This window comes from Corythoichthys intestinalis, chromosome 17 (genome assembly GCF_030265065.1).
Source record: "Corythoichthys intestinalis isolate RoL2023-P3 chromosome 17, ASM3026506v1, whole genome shotgun sequence".
NCBI classification, from domain to species: Eukaryota; Metazoa; Chordata; class Actinopteri; order Syngnathiformes; family Syngnathidae; genus Corythoichthys; species Corythoichthys intestinalis.
In genome coordinates, this window is record NC_080411.1 from 28710905 (window position 1) to 28725000 (window position 14096).

Below are 14096 nucleotides of genomic sequence, written 5' to 3' on the forward strand. Positions count from 1 at the left end.
GGGTGGGGTGTTGATGCTGCATGTTGGACTTTGGAGGTTTCATTTGGTAACCTCAAGCACTTAGCACGTGTGTAAATGACGACCGACCTCATAAGTAAAACATCACAGCGAGGCACACGCCTTGACGAATGCGGCAGATACAGTAAATAATAATTCATTTATAAACAAGATATCTGTCTGAACCTCACTGTTTGGTGGAATGACTCACTTGTCTTAAGCTGTAGATAAAATATTTTTTTCTCCGTCTTCGAGGGGGTGCATCCCTCCCCACCTTCACGAACTAACTGTGCAAATAAACATTTAAGTGGACGCTCAATTCTGTATCAGAGAGGAAAACAATGAAATTTTTTTTAAAAAAATGAACGGCAACGTGGGACTATGGAAAGCCATTTGAGCATTTATTTGAATTTATGACGTGAGGACAAAAAGCGTGCGAGCACATGGCCCTCAATATCAAAGATATCAACTTAACGCTGAAATGGCTTTCCTTAGTTGTTCCCCTCGTGATCGACTTTATGTTCTGCATGGGAGCTAGAAGAAGACGCTTCCTTCATAGTCATCTTGGCGGCTTGTAGTTTTGTGTCCGTTCAGTTTCCAGCCAAATCTGAACCAGGTGAAGCCTGCCACCAATAAGGATTGCACTGGGGTACTCACAACAATATGGACCACACATAATAGCTCCCCCCTGACCTGAATTAGATTGTCTCTTCAAAGTCTCATTTGAGGTCCTTCAATAACAACTCAGGGTCCAACTGCATCGCTCGCTTCTGAAAAATTTAAAAAAAAAAAAAAAAAAAAAGGGAAAAAAATGTTTCCTCTACTCATTTGGTGAAAGCAGCCACCACAGCCCACATGAGTTCATTGGCACCGGGCTTGGCGCTCTCTTTCTCGGGCTCCAGATCCAGGAGCGTGTGCACCCTCTTCATGCCCAAGTCGTACTGCTCGTCCTGGAGAGGCGCGAAAGCGTTCTCCAGCACGTCCGATGAGTGGGCCAGCAGGATCAAAGACAACAGGCGCTTGTCCATGCGATGAGGGTCATTCACCCACTTCTCCAGAACAGAGTCCTGGACCTTCTTCACCAGCCGCTAACGACAAGAAAATGTATGGTTAATTTACCTCATGTCACACATTTGGTCTACTATGCAAGGTGGAACAAGTGTGTTAAACGATCTCGAGCGATGAAAATTTTTGATCAATCAAATCCTTTCTGTTACATCTTTCTATGTACAGTGGGGCAAATAAGTATTTAGTCAACCACCAACTGTGCAAGTTCTCTGACTTGAAAAGATTACAGAGGCCTGTAATTGTCAACATGTGTAAACCTCAATCATGAGAGACAGAATGTGGGGGGAAAAAGAAAATCCCATTGTTTGATTTTTAAAGAATTTATTTCCAAACTAGAGTGGAAAATAAGTATTTGGTCACCTACAAACAAGCAAGATTTCTGGCTGTCTGCTAACTTCTAACGAGGCCTAACGAGGCTCCACTCGTTACCTGTATTAATGGCACCTGTTTTAACTTATTATCGGTATAAAAGACACCTGTCCACAACATCAGTCAGTCACACTCCAAACTCCACTGTGGCCAAGACCAAATAGTTGTCGAAGGACACCAGAGACAAAACTGTAGACCTGCACCAGGCTGGGAAGACTGAATCTACAATAGGTAAAACGCTTGGTGTAAAGAAATCAACAGTGGGAGCAATTATTAGAAAATGGAAGCCATACAAGACCACTGATAATCTCCCTCGATCTGGGGCTCCATGCAAGATCTCACCCCGTGGCATCAAAATGATAACGAGAACGGTGAGCAAATATCCCAGAACCACACGGGGAAACCTAGTGAATGACCTACAGAGAGCTGGGACCACAGTAACAAAGGCTACTATTAATAACACAATGCGCCGCCAGGGATTCAAATCCTGCACTGCCAGACGTGTCCCCCTGCTGCTGAAGCCAGTACACGTCCAGGCCCGTCTGCGGTTCGCTAGAGAGCATTTGGATGATCCAGAAGAGGACTGGGAGAAATGTGTTATGGTCAGATGAAACCAAAATAGAACTTTTTGGTAGAAATCAAATTCTCGTATTTGGAGGAGAAAGAATACTGAATTGCATCCGAAGAACACCATACCCACTGTGAAGCATGGGGGTGGAAACATCATGCTTTGGGGCTGTTTTTCTGCAAAGGGACCAGGACGACTGCTCTGTGTATAGCAAAAAATGAATGTGGCCATGTATCGAGAGATTTTGAGTGAAAATCTCCTTCCGTCAGCAAGGGCATTAAAGATGAGACGTGGCTGGGTCTTTCAGCATGACAATGATCCCAAACACACAGCCAGGGCAACGAAGGAGTGGCTTTGTAAGAAGCATTTCAAGGTCCTGGAGTGGCCTAGCCAGTCTCCAGATCTCAACCCCATAGAAAATCTGTGGAGGGAGGTGAAAGTCCGTGTTGCCCAACGACAGCCCCAAAACATCACTGCTCTAGACAGGCATGAAAATGGGTCAGGGGTTAAAAAGGTGAGAAGGGTGTGGAGGAAATATGTTCCAGTACACTGTACACCCCAACAAAATACTGAGCTCTGTCGACCCACACTGTGTTTCAGCAGGGCCGTGCAGAGACCGGTGGAGGGGCGGGTGCTCGTAGATCAAAAGGGGCACAAGAACAAGTATTTAATACACCTTAAAACAACATGACTTTAATTTTAACCAGCTTTAGATAATAATTGGCTGCGACTGTGACATACTTTAATTGGGAGGGGGCAACAGTGAATAGAAATCAAAACTGTCATCCACACTTTCTGGCTGTGACTCAGTCAGTCTAGCTCTTTTCTTCCTTCAACCTCTGCATCAAAACTTCCTTCCTCAACTTGTTCATCTGAGAACAAACCACATCAGATGGTCACTGAGCCACCAACAGCACAGTTTTCTCAAAACTATTATTTCATTATTATCCATACTTAACAACTCTAGCACCTAATGATTAATAAAGCAATGACATAAAATCTTATAGAAAAATAACATTGTAATGTGTTTATAATTGTATTTAATACCCGACTATCCTTGCAAACCTGTTCTTACCAGGTCTGCTATTCACCCAGCTGATGAGGTATCCGCTGCCTTTAGCAGCCTCATCCAACTCCTTTTTTTATCCCTCAATCTCCTTTCCCTACGAGGCATGTCTATGTAATGAAATATAAATATTAAAAAAAAAAAAACAAAAAAAAAAACAGACTCCCCGGTGGCTTTTAGTTTTAAAGCTTTCTTAATTTCTTTCTCTCTCAATAACGATGGAGGTAGATTTGTGTTTTTATTATTCAATCAAAAAACAAAGTTACTTCGATCAAAAACAAAGTTGCTTCAATCAAAATACAGTTATACTTTTAATCCCAAAAGTCACTTCAATTAAAAAAAATGTTTTTGATTGCAAAATAAATTTGAGACAAAAAAAGCATTTGAAAACTATTTTTCTTGATTGAAACAAATTTTTCCACTGAAGTAATGTTGTTTTGCGTTTGGGCCACATTTTGGCTAGGACATTTGTGTTTTTATTATTCAATCAAATAAGTTGCTTCAAACAAAAAATATATATAAAAAGAAAAACTTTGCACATGTGTCAATCACCGTTTAACAAAGCCTGAGAGGGTTTGAGTAGACTCAGTATGAAGCATTTAATAAAGCCAAGCATTTTCTTACTACTTTATTCTTGTTTGAAAATAATTCGGTGGGGCAGTAACATGTTTAAAACTTATCATAATTCTTACATTTTGAAGTGCTTGAAAACCATTTATAAATGATACTTTGGTGAAAAAAGTGAAAAAACATGTCTTATATATATATGTATCTTTTTTACAATGTAAAATCTGAATAAATACATTGAACACACACCCCCAAAAAAAGGGGGGGGGGGGGGGGGTCGCTACTTCGCGGTTTTCACTTATTGCGGCGGGTTCTGGTCCCCATTAACCGCGAAAAACGAGGGATCCCTGTATTTCTGAAAAGCTTTAAGAAGCAAGAGTCATTCCCACCACTCGTCGGGCCGGTGTTGTGCCGACACCGGCCGTCAGCTCAAGTCCCAGCCGAAAATAACGCGTCTAAGGCGGACGACGGGAGCGATGCGATGCAAGGCGACCCCTCAATCCGAGAGCATGCCACTTAATTTGACTCAACAGTGTGTTTCTTCGTTTATATTACCGCTAAATACACAAGCTTGACGCCAATTTAACGGGAGCTATTTTTTTTCATGGGAGATTTGGCTAGCTCTGGCAGTGTTCAACGCAAGCTGCAACAAATGGCATTAACTTTTTTATATCGCAAAATGTGAAAAGGATTGAAACCATTACTCACCAAATTCAATCTGCTGGCAAATACAGGCAAGTGTTTATGCTGCGCTCTGGTCTGCCCCGGTGTGGATAAGGCCTGCTTTTTTGTTTTCGCAGCTTTGCAATGCAACCAAAGGCTCGCCGAGCACTCCTTGTTTCACGTAAGGAGTGCGCGCGTTTGGAATAATGGCCCGCAGCTTGGGCCGATGATTGGTTCTCGTCAGCGAAGCATCTAGAAGGATTTGTTGACTGTCCGTGTCACTTTTTTAAAGAACCGATCAGTTTACGTACTAAGTTAATCACATGATGATAATAATAATAATAATTTAATAAAACCTCCCGACCCCCCTCCCCCCCTCCCAAAAAGAATTTCTCCTCGGATCTACGCAATTCACGTTTTTGACTTCAAAATGGCGAATTTCGCTGAAAGGTGAGAGATTTTCATGCCTGTCTAGAGGAGATCTGCATGAAGGAATGGGCCAAAATACCAGCAACAGTGTGTGAAAAGCTTGTGAAGAGTTACAGAAAACGTTTGGCCTCCGTTATTGCCAACAAAGGGTACATAACAAAGTACTGAGATGAACTTTTGGTATTGACCAAGTACTTATTATCCACCGTGATTTGCAAATAAATTCTTTAAAAATCAAACAATGTGATTTTCTGTTTTTTTCCACATTCTGTCTCTCATGGTTGAGGTTTACCCATGTTGACAATTACAGGCCTCTCTAATATTTTCAAGTGGGAAAACTTGCACAATTAGTGATTGACTAAATACTTATCTGCCCCACTGTATAGCCTGCCTTTTGTATCGTCAGTAAAATTGAAATGTGCCCAGACATTACTGCCTCTCTTCTCCCTCCTTTGTGTAACTAACCACTAATCTCTCCTCCATCTATTTTCTGCAGTTCCGCACATTCACTTAAGAGAGACCGTTGTTGGAGTCTAAACATGTTTAGTTTGCAAGCAGCCAACCATAATACTACACGCTGCAGTAGCTCAATACTGGTATGGTGACTTTCAGCAGTATCTGATCCTGACTTTTTAAAACTAAACTTAGGAATGCGTCTTCGGTTCTATGAATGCCTAAAGACCGCCAGAGCGTTATGTTACTCATAATCCTCGCTCGAAAAGGATCTGTAGGGACTGGAACTGTCAAACCATTTTGTAGTGCTTTTTCAAGTGTGTTTTGGGTCATTGTCCAGCTAGAAGACCCATGACCTCTGAGGGAGACCCAGCTTTCTCACACTGGGCCCTACATTATGCTGCAAAATTTGTTGGTCGTCTTCAGACTTCGTAATACCATGCACACAGTCAAGCCGTCCAGTGACACAGGTAGCAAAGCAACCCTGAAACATCAGGGAACCTCCGCCATGTTTGACTGTGGGGACTGTGTTCTTTCCTCTTTGTTGATGCCTTTTCCCAAAAAGCTCTACTTTTGTCTCATCTGACCAGAGAACATTCTCCCAAAACGTTTTTTGCTTTCTCAGCTAAGTTTTGGCAAACTCCAGCCTGGCTTATGTCTTTGGGTCAGAAGTGGGGTCTTCCTGGGTGTCCTAGCAGATCCTAATCGAGCCCCATTTCATTCAGATGCCGACGGATAGTACGGATTGACACTGTTGTACGGACCGCAGGACAGCTTGAACTTGTTTGGATGTTGGTCGAGGTTCTTTATCCACCATCCGCACAATCTTTCGTTGAAATCTCTCATCAATTTTTTGTTTCCGTCCACATTTGGGAGGTTAGCCATAGTGCCATGGCCTTTAAACTTATTGATGACACTGCACACAGTAGACACAGGAAAAATCAGGTCTTCGGCGATGGACTTGTAGCCTTGAGATTGCCCATGCTTCCTCACAATTTTGCTTCTCAAGTCTTTAGACAGTTCTTTGGGCTTCTTTTCTTAATGCCCAATGTGCTGCACACAAGGACACAGGTTGAGTCAACTTTGATCCATTTTAACTGGCTACAAGCGTGATTTAGTTATTGCCACAGGTAAGTAACATGTGCTGTTAATTACACAAATTAGAGAAGCCTCACATGATTTTGGGGTGCCAATACTTTTGTTCGGCCCATTTTTAGAGTTTTGTGTAAAATGATAATGATTTAATTTTTTTTCGCCATTCTCTTTTGTGTTTTTTCATTGCAAGCTAAATATATGAAGATATTACTACCAAAGCATTTGTCATTTTCTGGGAGAAATTGAGCATTATCTGACAGAATTCCAGGGGTGCCAATACTTTTGGCCAGCAGTGCACATCTGAGTCATATAATACTGATTTCCACAAACTCATTTCTGATTTGTGTACGTGCCACCCCACCTAATCACATCTCCATTTGACACCCTGCCTTTCCTTTTTCTCCTTGGTTATCAAGCCCCCCCACATGGTGTCCACAGATATTTAGCTAACCATGGCACCACTATGTTCATAGGTAGTATGGACATGTAACAATGTATTTTTTGTTGTTTATTACTCTCTTCTGCTTCCTTCCTGTCCCCTCATAACCCCTTCCTGCTCGCTGCTTTTTCCTCATAAATAAAACATCATGAACATCCACAATGGGAGTCCATCAATCTCCAATGTGACACATTAAAACTTTTCGGACCACAAGGACACTCAGATTCCTATTCTCCGTGTTTAAGCAGAAAAAAAAAAAGTTCCTGCTCGCTGCTTTTTCCTCATAAATAAAACGTAATGAACACCCACAAAGGGAGTTTATCAAACTCCCATGTGATACATTGAAACTTCTCAGACCATAAGGACACTCAGATATTCTCCATGTCGAAGCAGAAAAAAAAACACTTTGTAGTAGTATTAGTTTTAGTTTGTTTTTTTTTAAACCTGTTTGATGGTGCTATTGGTGAGCGGATGCGTGGTCATGTCAAAAAGCAGGAAGTTCTGTTTCTCCGTGGTGAGGACGCCTTTCTCGACCAGGTTTTTGGCCAGACGTTCTCGGACGTTCCTCAGCTGGTAGTGCAGCTTAAAGGGACTCCATGTCTCTCCTGAAAGAACCACAAATCGCAAAGTTGACCCAAACAAAAATTCATGTTTTATTACACTCTCCTCTGTCTCACCGCTCAACAGCTCTATCCAGCTCTGGACTGTCTCGGGAGGCTGTGTGTCCTTAATGTGCTTCAAAGCCTCATCTAGAAGCACGTCTCCAGTTGGCGCGTCGGACTTGCAGATCACCTTGGCAAACAAAGGGGGAAAAAGCTGCCATTGCATGTATTTGGATAAGGTCGCTCACATCCTAGCTGAGCAGGAACAACTTGGACTTTGTACATTACATTACTCAAAGCCACACATAGGCTTTCAGGCGTGATAGACGATCCAAGATAAAATGCTACCTGTGTGTGACTGTTCAAGTCTACCATTGTAGTGTCTGCAGCTTTAAGGAAGCAGAGATTTAAAAGTAACCTTGAGTGGAATTTAAAGTTTTTCCCTCTACTGTTTCATGCATAACATCAATCAAAATGAGTGTGTAGAATTGTTTACCTTATCATCTGTTGGGTTTATGATTTGATTGTAATCACTTCTGGAAGCCAAATCCCTTTGCAAGCGAGCAGATTTTAAATTGATGACAGTGTGACGTCGCATTGCGTCTAATAATGCAAATCCCTGCCCACTTTGTGCCTTCTACTCACCCACTTGTCAATGGCAAAATTAGGTCTTAAGATGAACACTTGCCCATTGACACACCCACTTGCTAACAGTCAATTAGAGCGGAGATGTAATATAAATATAAATATTAAATTAGATCCAGTCAGTCACATATTAATGAGAATCTGACTGTTTACAGTGCCAAACTAAAATACATGGGGAAAAAAAAGAAATTATGTACATTTTCAATGCATGCCTGATAAAACCATATCAAATGCTATAGAAAAAAATGAAAAAAAGCAAAATCCCAGGTTAACTTAAGGACCTTTTCTTTTTTGAATAATTACTGCTCGTCCATTGTGTTAAAATTGATTGGACGCCCTTTGATGTCAACGGTAGCAAATGAATTATTTTTTAATTGACGTTAAACTGGCCTGCCATGAATGTTAATGCATCGAGTAGTGCTGCAACATAAAAATATACAGTGCAAACAGAAGCAGAACATTCGCATACACTGCTGGCCAAAAGTATTGGTGCCCCTGCAATTCTGTCAGATATTCCTCAATTTCTCCCAGAAAATGATTGCAATTACAAATGCTTTGGTAGTAATAGCTTCATTTATTTTTCTTGCAATGAAAAAACACAAAAGAGATTTTTTTTTTTTTTTTTTAATCATTATGATTCTACAAAAAACTCCAAAAATGGGCCGGACAAAAGTATTGGCACCCTCAGCCTAATACTTGATAGCAACACCTTTAGACAAAATAACTGCGAACAACCGCTTCTCGTATCCATCAATGAGTTTCTTACAATGCTCTGCTGTAATTTCAGACCATTCTTCTTTGGCCAACTGCTCTAGGTCTCAAGATTTGAAGGGTGGCTTCTCCAAACTGCCATTTTCAGATCTCTACACATGTGTTCTATGGGATTCAGATCTGGACTCATTGCTGGCCACTTTAGAAGTCTTCAGTGCTTTTTCTCAAACCATTTTGTAGTGCTTTTGAAGTGTGTTTTGGGTCATTGTCCAGCTAGAAGACCCACGACCTCTGAGGGAGACCCAGCTTTCTCACACTGGGCCCTAAATTATGCTGCAAAATTTGTCGGTAGTCTTTAGATTTCATAATGACATGCACACGGTCAAGCCGTCCAGTGACAGAGGCAGCAAAGCAACCCCAAAACACCAGGGAACCTCCGCCATGTTTTACTGTGGGGACCGTGTTCTTTTCTTTGGAGGCCTCGTTTTTTTTCCTGTAAACTCTATGTTGATGCCTTTTCCGAAAAAGCTCTATTTATGTCTCATCTGACCAGAGAACATTCTTCCAAAACGTTTTTGGCTTTCTCAGGTAAGTTTTGGCAAACTCCAGCCTGGCTTTTTTAATGTCTCTGGGTCAGAAGTGGGGTCTTCCTGGGTATTCTACCATAGAGTCCCATTTCATTCAGACGCCGACAGATAATATGGGTTGACACTGTTTTACCCTCGGACTGTAGGACAGCTTGAACTTGCTTGAATGTTAGTCGAGGTTGTTTATCCACCACCCGCACAAATCTTTTGTTGGAATCTCTCATCAATTTTTCGTTTCCGTCCACATCTATGGAGATAAGCCACAGCGCAATGGGCTTTACACTTATTAATGACACTGCGCACGACAGACACAGGAACATTCAGGTCTTTGGAGATGGACTTGTAGCCTTGAGATTGCCCATGCTTCCTCACAATTTTGCTCCTCAAGTCCTCAGACAGTTCTTTGGTCTTTTTCCTTTCTCCATACTCAATGTGGTACACACAAGGACACAGGACAGAAGTTGGGTCAACTTTTGGGGAGAAATTAAGCATTATCTGACAGAATTGCAGGGGTGCCAATACTTTTGGCCAGCAGTGTAGAAATTTTTGCTAAAATGTAAAGATATCTAATAATTATCTATCTAATACCTGCGAGTGGTTTTGACATCTCAGACTATTAAGTTAGCATGATATCATTATTTTAGGGCAGTCAAACGATTAAAAATTTTAATCGAGTTAATTACAGCTTAAAAATTAATTAATCGTAATTAATCGCAATTCAAACCATCTCTAAAATATGCCATATTTTTCTGTAAATTATTGTTGAAATGGAAAGATAAGACACAAATCGGATATATACATACAACATACTGAGCTGTATTTGTTTATTATAACCAGGGGTGCACATAATTTTTTTGCCCAGGTTCTCAGAGGAGGACCTAGAGATGTGACTTGGTCCTCATTGAACTTGAGAGCCGACCCGCCTGATGCGATAAATTTATGACAAGCTTTACTTAGAGCCAATTAACTTTAATTAATTATATTAACAAGTAATGCTTGATTAACATCAACTGGCACAACAAAATTGCCATTACTTTGAAGTGAAATGTAAAGAAATAAAAAGCACCAATTCAAAATAAAGGGCATTATGCGGCTCCCACATTAACTCCAAGCCTTTTTAAAAGTGGGATGTCCTCCTCATAAGACCTCATTGAACGTGCATGTTTAGCTTTGTAAAATGCGAGCAAAAACACGTTTGTCAGTGCATGTCGCTGTTCATTACCTTTATTCCGCCCCTTGTCCATAGGGCGAGTGGGGTCCTGTTTGACGTCGATAGTTTGCTTAACTGTCACATGCTGTTTTTTTCGTGCTTTTCAAAGTTTGGATGGCTGATATTCTTTGACCCTACATAAAATGCGCTGCTCTTATCGGCGACATTGGGATTCTCACGGCACATTTTGTACCGCATTTCCGTGCGAGCATCATTTGCTTCTAGCAATGGTACCTCCTGTAGCCACTTTTCAGCATAAGTCCTTTTTTTCGGTAGCTCCGGTGACGTCTCTGTCGTCTGTCTGTCTTTTGACGGGGGTGGGGGAACACGGAAGTAATTACTGAGTGTGGCCTGCCTCTTCGACATTTTGAGAAGTTATTTTCTCGTGTCCGCCACAAATACAGTGGTCAGCCATCGGTACGCAAAAGAGTATGGAAGCCGTTGAGAGCCAGCGCGTTTGTCTATGTCCAGTACGCATGCGCGCATGCGGACCACTTATGTGCACCCCTGACTATAACAATAAATCCACAAATGGCATTATTAACATTCTTTCTGTTTAAGGGATCCACGGATAGTAAGACTTGTAGTTCATAAAAGATAAATGTTATAGTTACAAGTTATAGTAATTTTATATTAAAACCCCTCTTCACATTTTCGTTTTAATAAAATTTGTACAATTTTCAATCAAAAGTAGAGTTAATATAATAATAAGAAGAATAAAAATAACAATAATAAGAATTGAGTGACCAAACTCTGAGTAATGCCAGTTCACTTTGCTTTGTTGTTTAGCTGTGTGAGAATAGGGCCTCATTACTACAGACTGAAGTGCTTTTCTTTTTGTGAACATTATTTTTTGGAGCGATAGCAATATTATTTTTGTTGTGCTTTCACTAAATGATACTTCTGTTTGTTGTGAAGGAGTTGCAGAAGCTTATGTCAATAAATGAACGCCTGTGTCCACTCGCCTTTATAACATATCTATGTGCATATCTTACCCAAAATACAACAAGAGACACATAATTGCCACTAAAATAAAGCAAACTTACTGAAATATGTGTGGAGCACAAAGCAACAGCATAAACGTCTCGCAACTACTAATTCTCCCACTATTAGAAGGAATAACATTAGTATGGAACGGCGCTGCGCTGTCCCCAGGCGGCCGGTGGCATTCTCTTCACTCTTAATGTCCATAAACGGCGTCATTGAAATCTGTTTGAGGCAATGCGAGAGCGGCTGATTCAGTGGATGCGTTAATTGCGTCAAATATTTTAACGTGATTAATTTAAAAAATTAATTAACGCCCATTAACGTGATAATTTTGACAGCCCTACATTATTTATAAATTATTTTTATATTGAAATGGATTGTGTTGTCTGTGTCCTTTGTGCATTAGATAAATTAGACGTTTGAACACAGTAACTTTTTTTTAAGCAACTGTGGTCAAGCCAACGTCAGCCTGAAAGACTAGCTCAAGCCAGCTAACGTTAGTAGCCTTGCTTGGCTGTCCCTCAACTGCACACGTCCATCCATCTCTGCTGTCCTCCCGTTATCAACTCTTTCTATTGCTGACATAATTGCTGCATTATTTCCCATTTCTGACAACTTGAGGGTTCAGACCGTAGTCACATTCCAAAAAATGTGGTACGGATCAGATTTAAAACCACACCCGAAAGTAACCTAGATCGGATCTGAATTTACCCACTTCCATATGTCTTGTCCCGTTTAGACAGTCAAGGAAGTATCTCACTTGAGTCGGATAAAGGGGAAATGTAGCCTGCGGTGTGAACGTAGCCTTCCATCTCAAGTGGGTCGAACCAGTATATTTTTGGCCAAATATAAAAAATTTTCAAACAAATAAGGTCACATACTATGTACAATATAGGCATAATGTCTAAAATTAGGAATTCTGTATGTAGACATGTTTGTTATTTAAATGTCTAAGATGTACACACGACATGTAAAGCCGTTTTTACATCAATATATATATATATATATATATATATATATATATATATATATATATATAATGTGCCTTTTTATGTGGCTGTTTATATTGCAAAAACATGTAATTGCGGTGTAAATGGAATGAGGCCACAAAGTGGTACGCATGCACACTGTAACATGTGTCGCTGTGTTGATGGAAATAAATATGGTTTTTTAGGGAGGTCCCCGCCATCACGCTTTTGTGGCAATTTTGAGAAACGTATGCTGCCGGAGCCTACAGTGGGGAGAACAAGTATTTGATACACTGCCAATTAGGCATGTGCCGGTATGAGATTTTGACGGTACGATAACCGTGAGTAAAAATACCACGGTTTTACGGTATCACGGTATTGCAATTATAGCTCCAAAATGTGCTATTTTGAGAGGTATGGGTTAAAAAAAAAAAAAAAAAAAATTTACGGGATTCCCCCCCCAGAAAATATTTGCAAATTGGAACATGATTATTATGTTAAAATAAATAAATAAACAAAAAAATATTTTCAATAAAAATAAAATAAATAGAACTTATAGACTACCCACAGTCACAGCTCAGGTTGCTCAGGATTGGAGCAAGAACTAAATTAATTGCTATAAAAAAGTAAAAATCCTTCCAAATAAAATTGAAAAACATTGACTGTACTTTTTTTTTTTTTTTTGAGGGGGCAAAAGCTCAAGTGAAGGTTCACCATTTTCAGCCACTGTGTCAACTGTAGTCTACATGTCATGCCTTTGTGTTAAAAAGACGCAGAATTCATAAGGTAATAAGTTAAAAATGGATAAGTTAGTTAAAATGTGAATGTTGTTGTGTAAAGGTTGCATCTAAAAACACTGGGAGTGAGATCTCTCCTTGTCCAGCGAGCGTACATTTGTGCTTAGGGCAAGATCATCTGTCGTGATTAGCGATGTTTGATGTTATCCCTTTTCCTTCATTCAAGCTTGTTTCTCAATGGCCGTGAGATTCATAACCTCGACGAAGTTGCTCTCCCAGCTAAGACTAGGCTAACATTCGTCTTTGTAAGTGTTTAGTTAATTTGTATTTTGAATTTGAAAGGAAAATGTGTGTTTTGTTTTTGGCGAACTTTTTCATTGATGACTTCCTCACATTCTGTTGTGTTTGTGCTAATGAAGCTACTCAAACGTGTAAAATACTATTGTACAACGTTTTAAAACTGTATATTTCAGTTACCATGATTTGAGACCTCCATAAATTCAAGAAAAGTACGCCTTTTGTTTGGAGTGCTTTTTTGGTGTTTAGCAGAATAGCGTCACTGACACACACACATCAACAACCGGAGAGGGAGGGGTGAGCGTTGCCGCTCCAAGATACTTCTGGCTGCATTTTTGAGACTTGTAAAATAGCGAATACCGTACTACGGTATGACGGAAAATTTTAGTGGTTTTGAAACGGTGACGTTTTCATACCACGGTAAACCTTGAAACCGGTAACAGGCACATGCCTACTGCCAATGGGTTTTCATATTTTTTTAATCTGGTAGCTTCAAGTGTGGTATCAAGAAGGAGAGGGTATTTTCTGCGCCTTTATATGCCACTAATGCCTGACAATTGTTTTGTCGAACAGTGGTGACGTACAGTTGTGTTCAAACTTATTAAAGCACTGCTGCAGTATAGTTTTGTAGCAAGTAG

The 14096-nt window shown here is 40.3% G+C and overlaps 1 protein-coding gene across 1 annotated transcript in view; it reads right to left on the reverse strand.

Annotated features, from left to right (window-relative positions):
* Positions 1-356: 356 nt before the first annotated feature.
* Positions 357-14096, reverse strand: part of LOC130905424 (Golgi phosphoprotein 3-like) — a 17026-nt gene continuing 3286 nt past the window's right edge. Inside the window, exons 3-5 of the mRNA XM_057818813.1 lie at positions 7392-7506; positions 7159-7319; positions 357-1085 (exon numbers count right to left, since the gene is read on the reverse strand). Of these exons, the coding sequence (XP_057674796.1) occupies positions 822-1085; positions 7159-7319; positions 7392-7506 (540 nt within the window). The 3' untranslated portion in view covers positions 357-821. The remainder of the gene's footprint in view (positions 1086-7158; positions 7320-7391; positions 7507-14096) is intronic.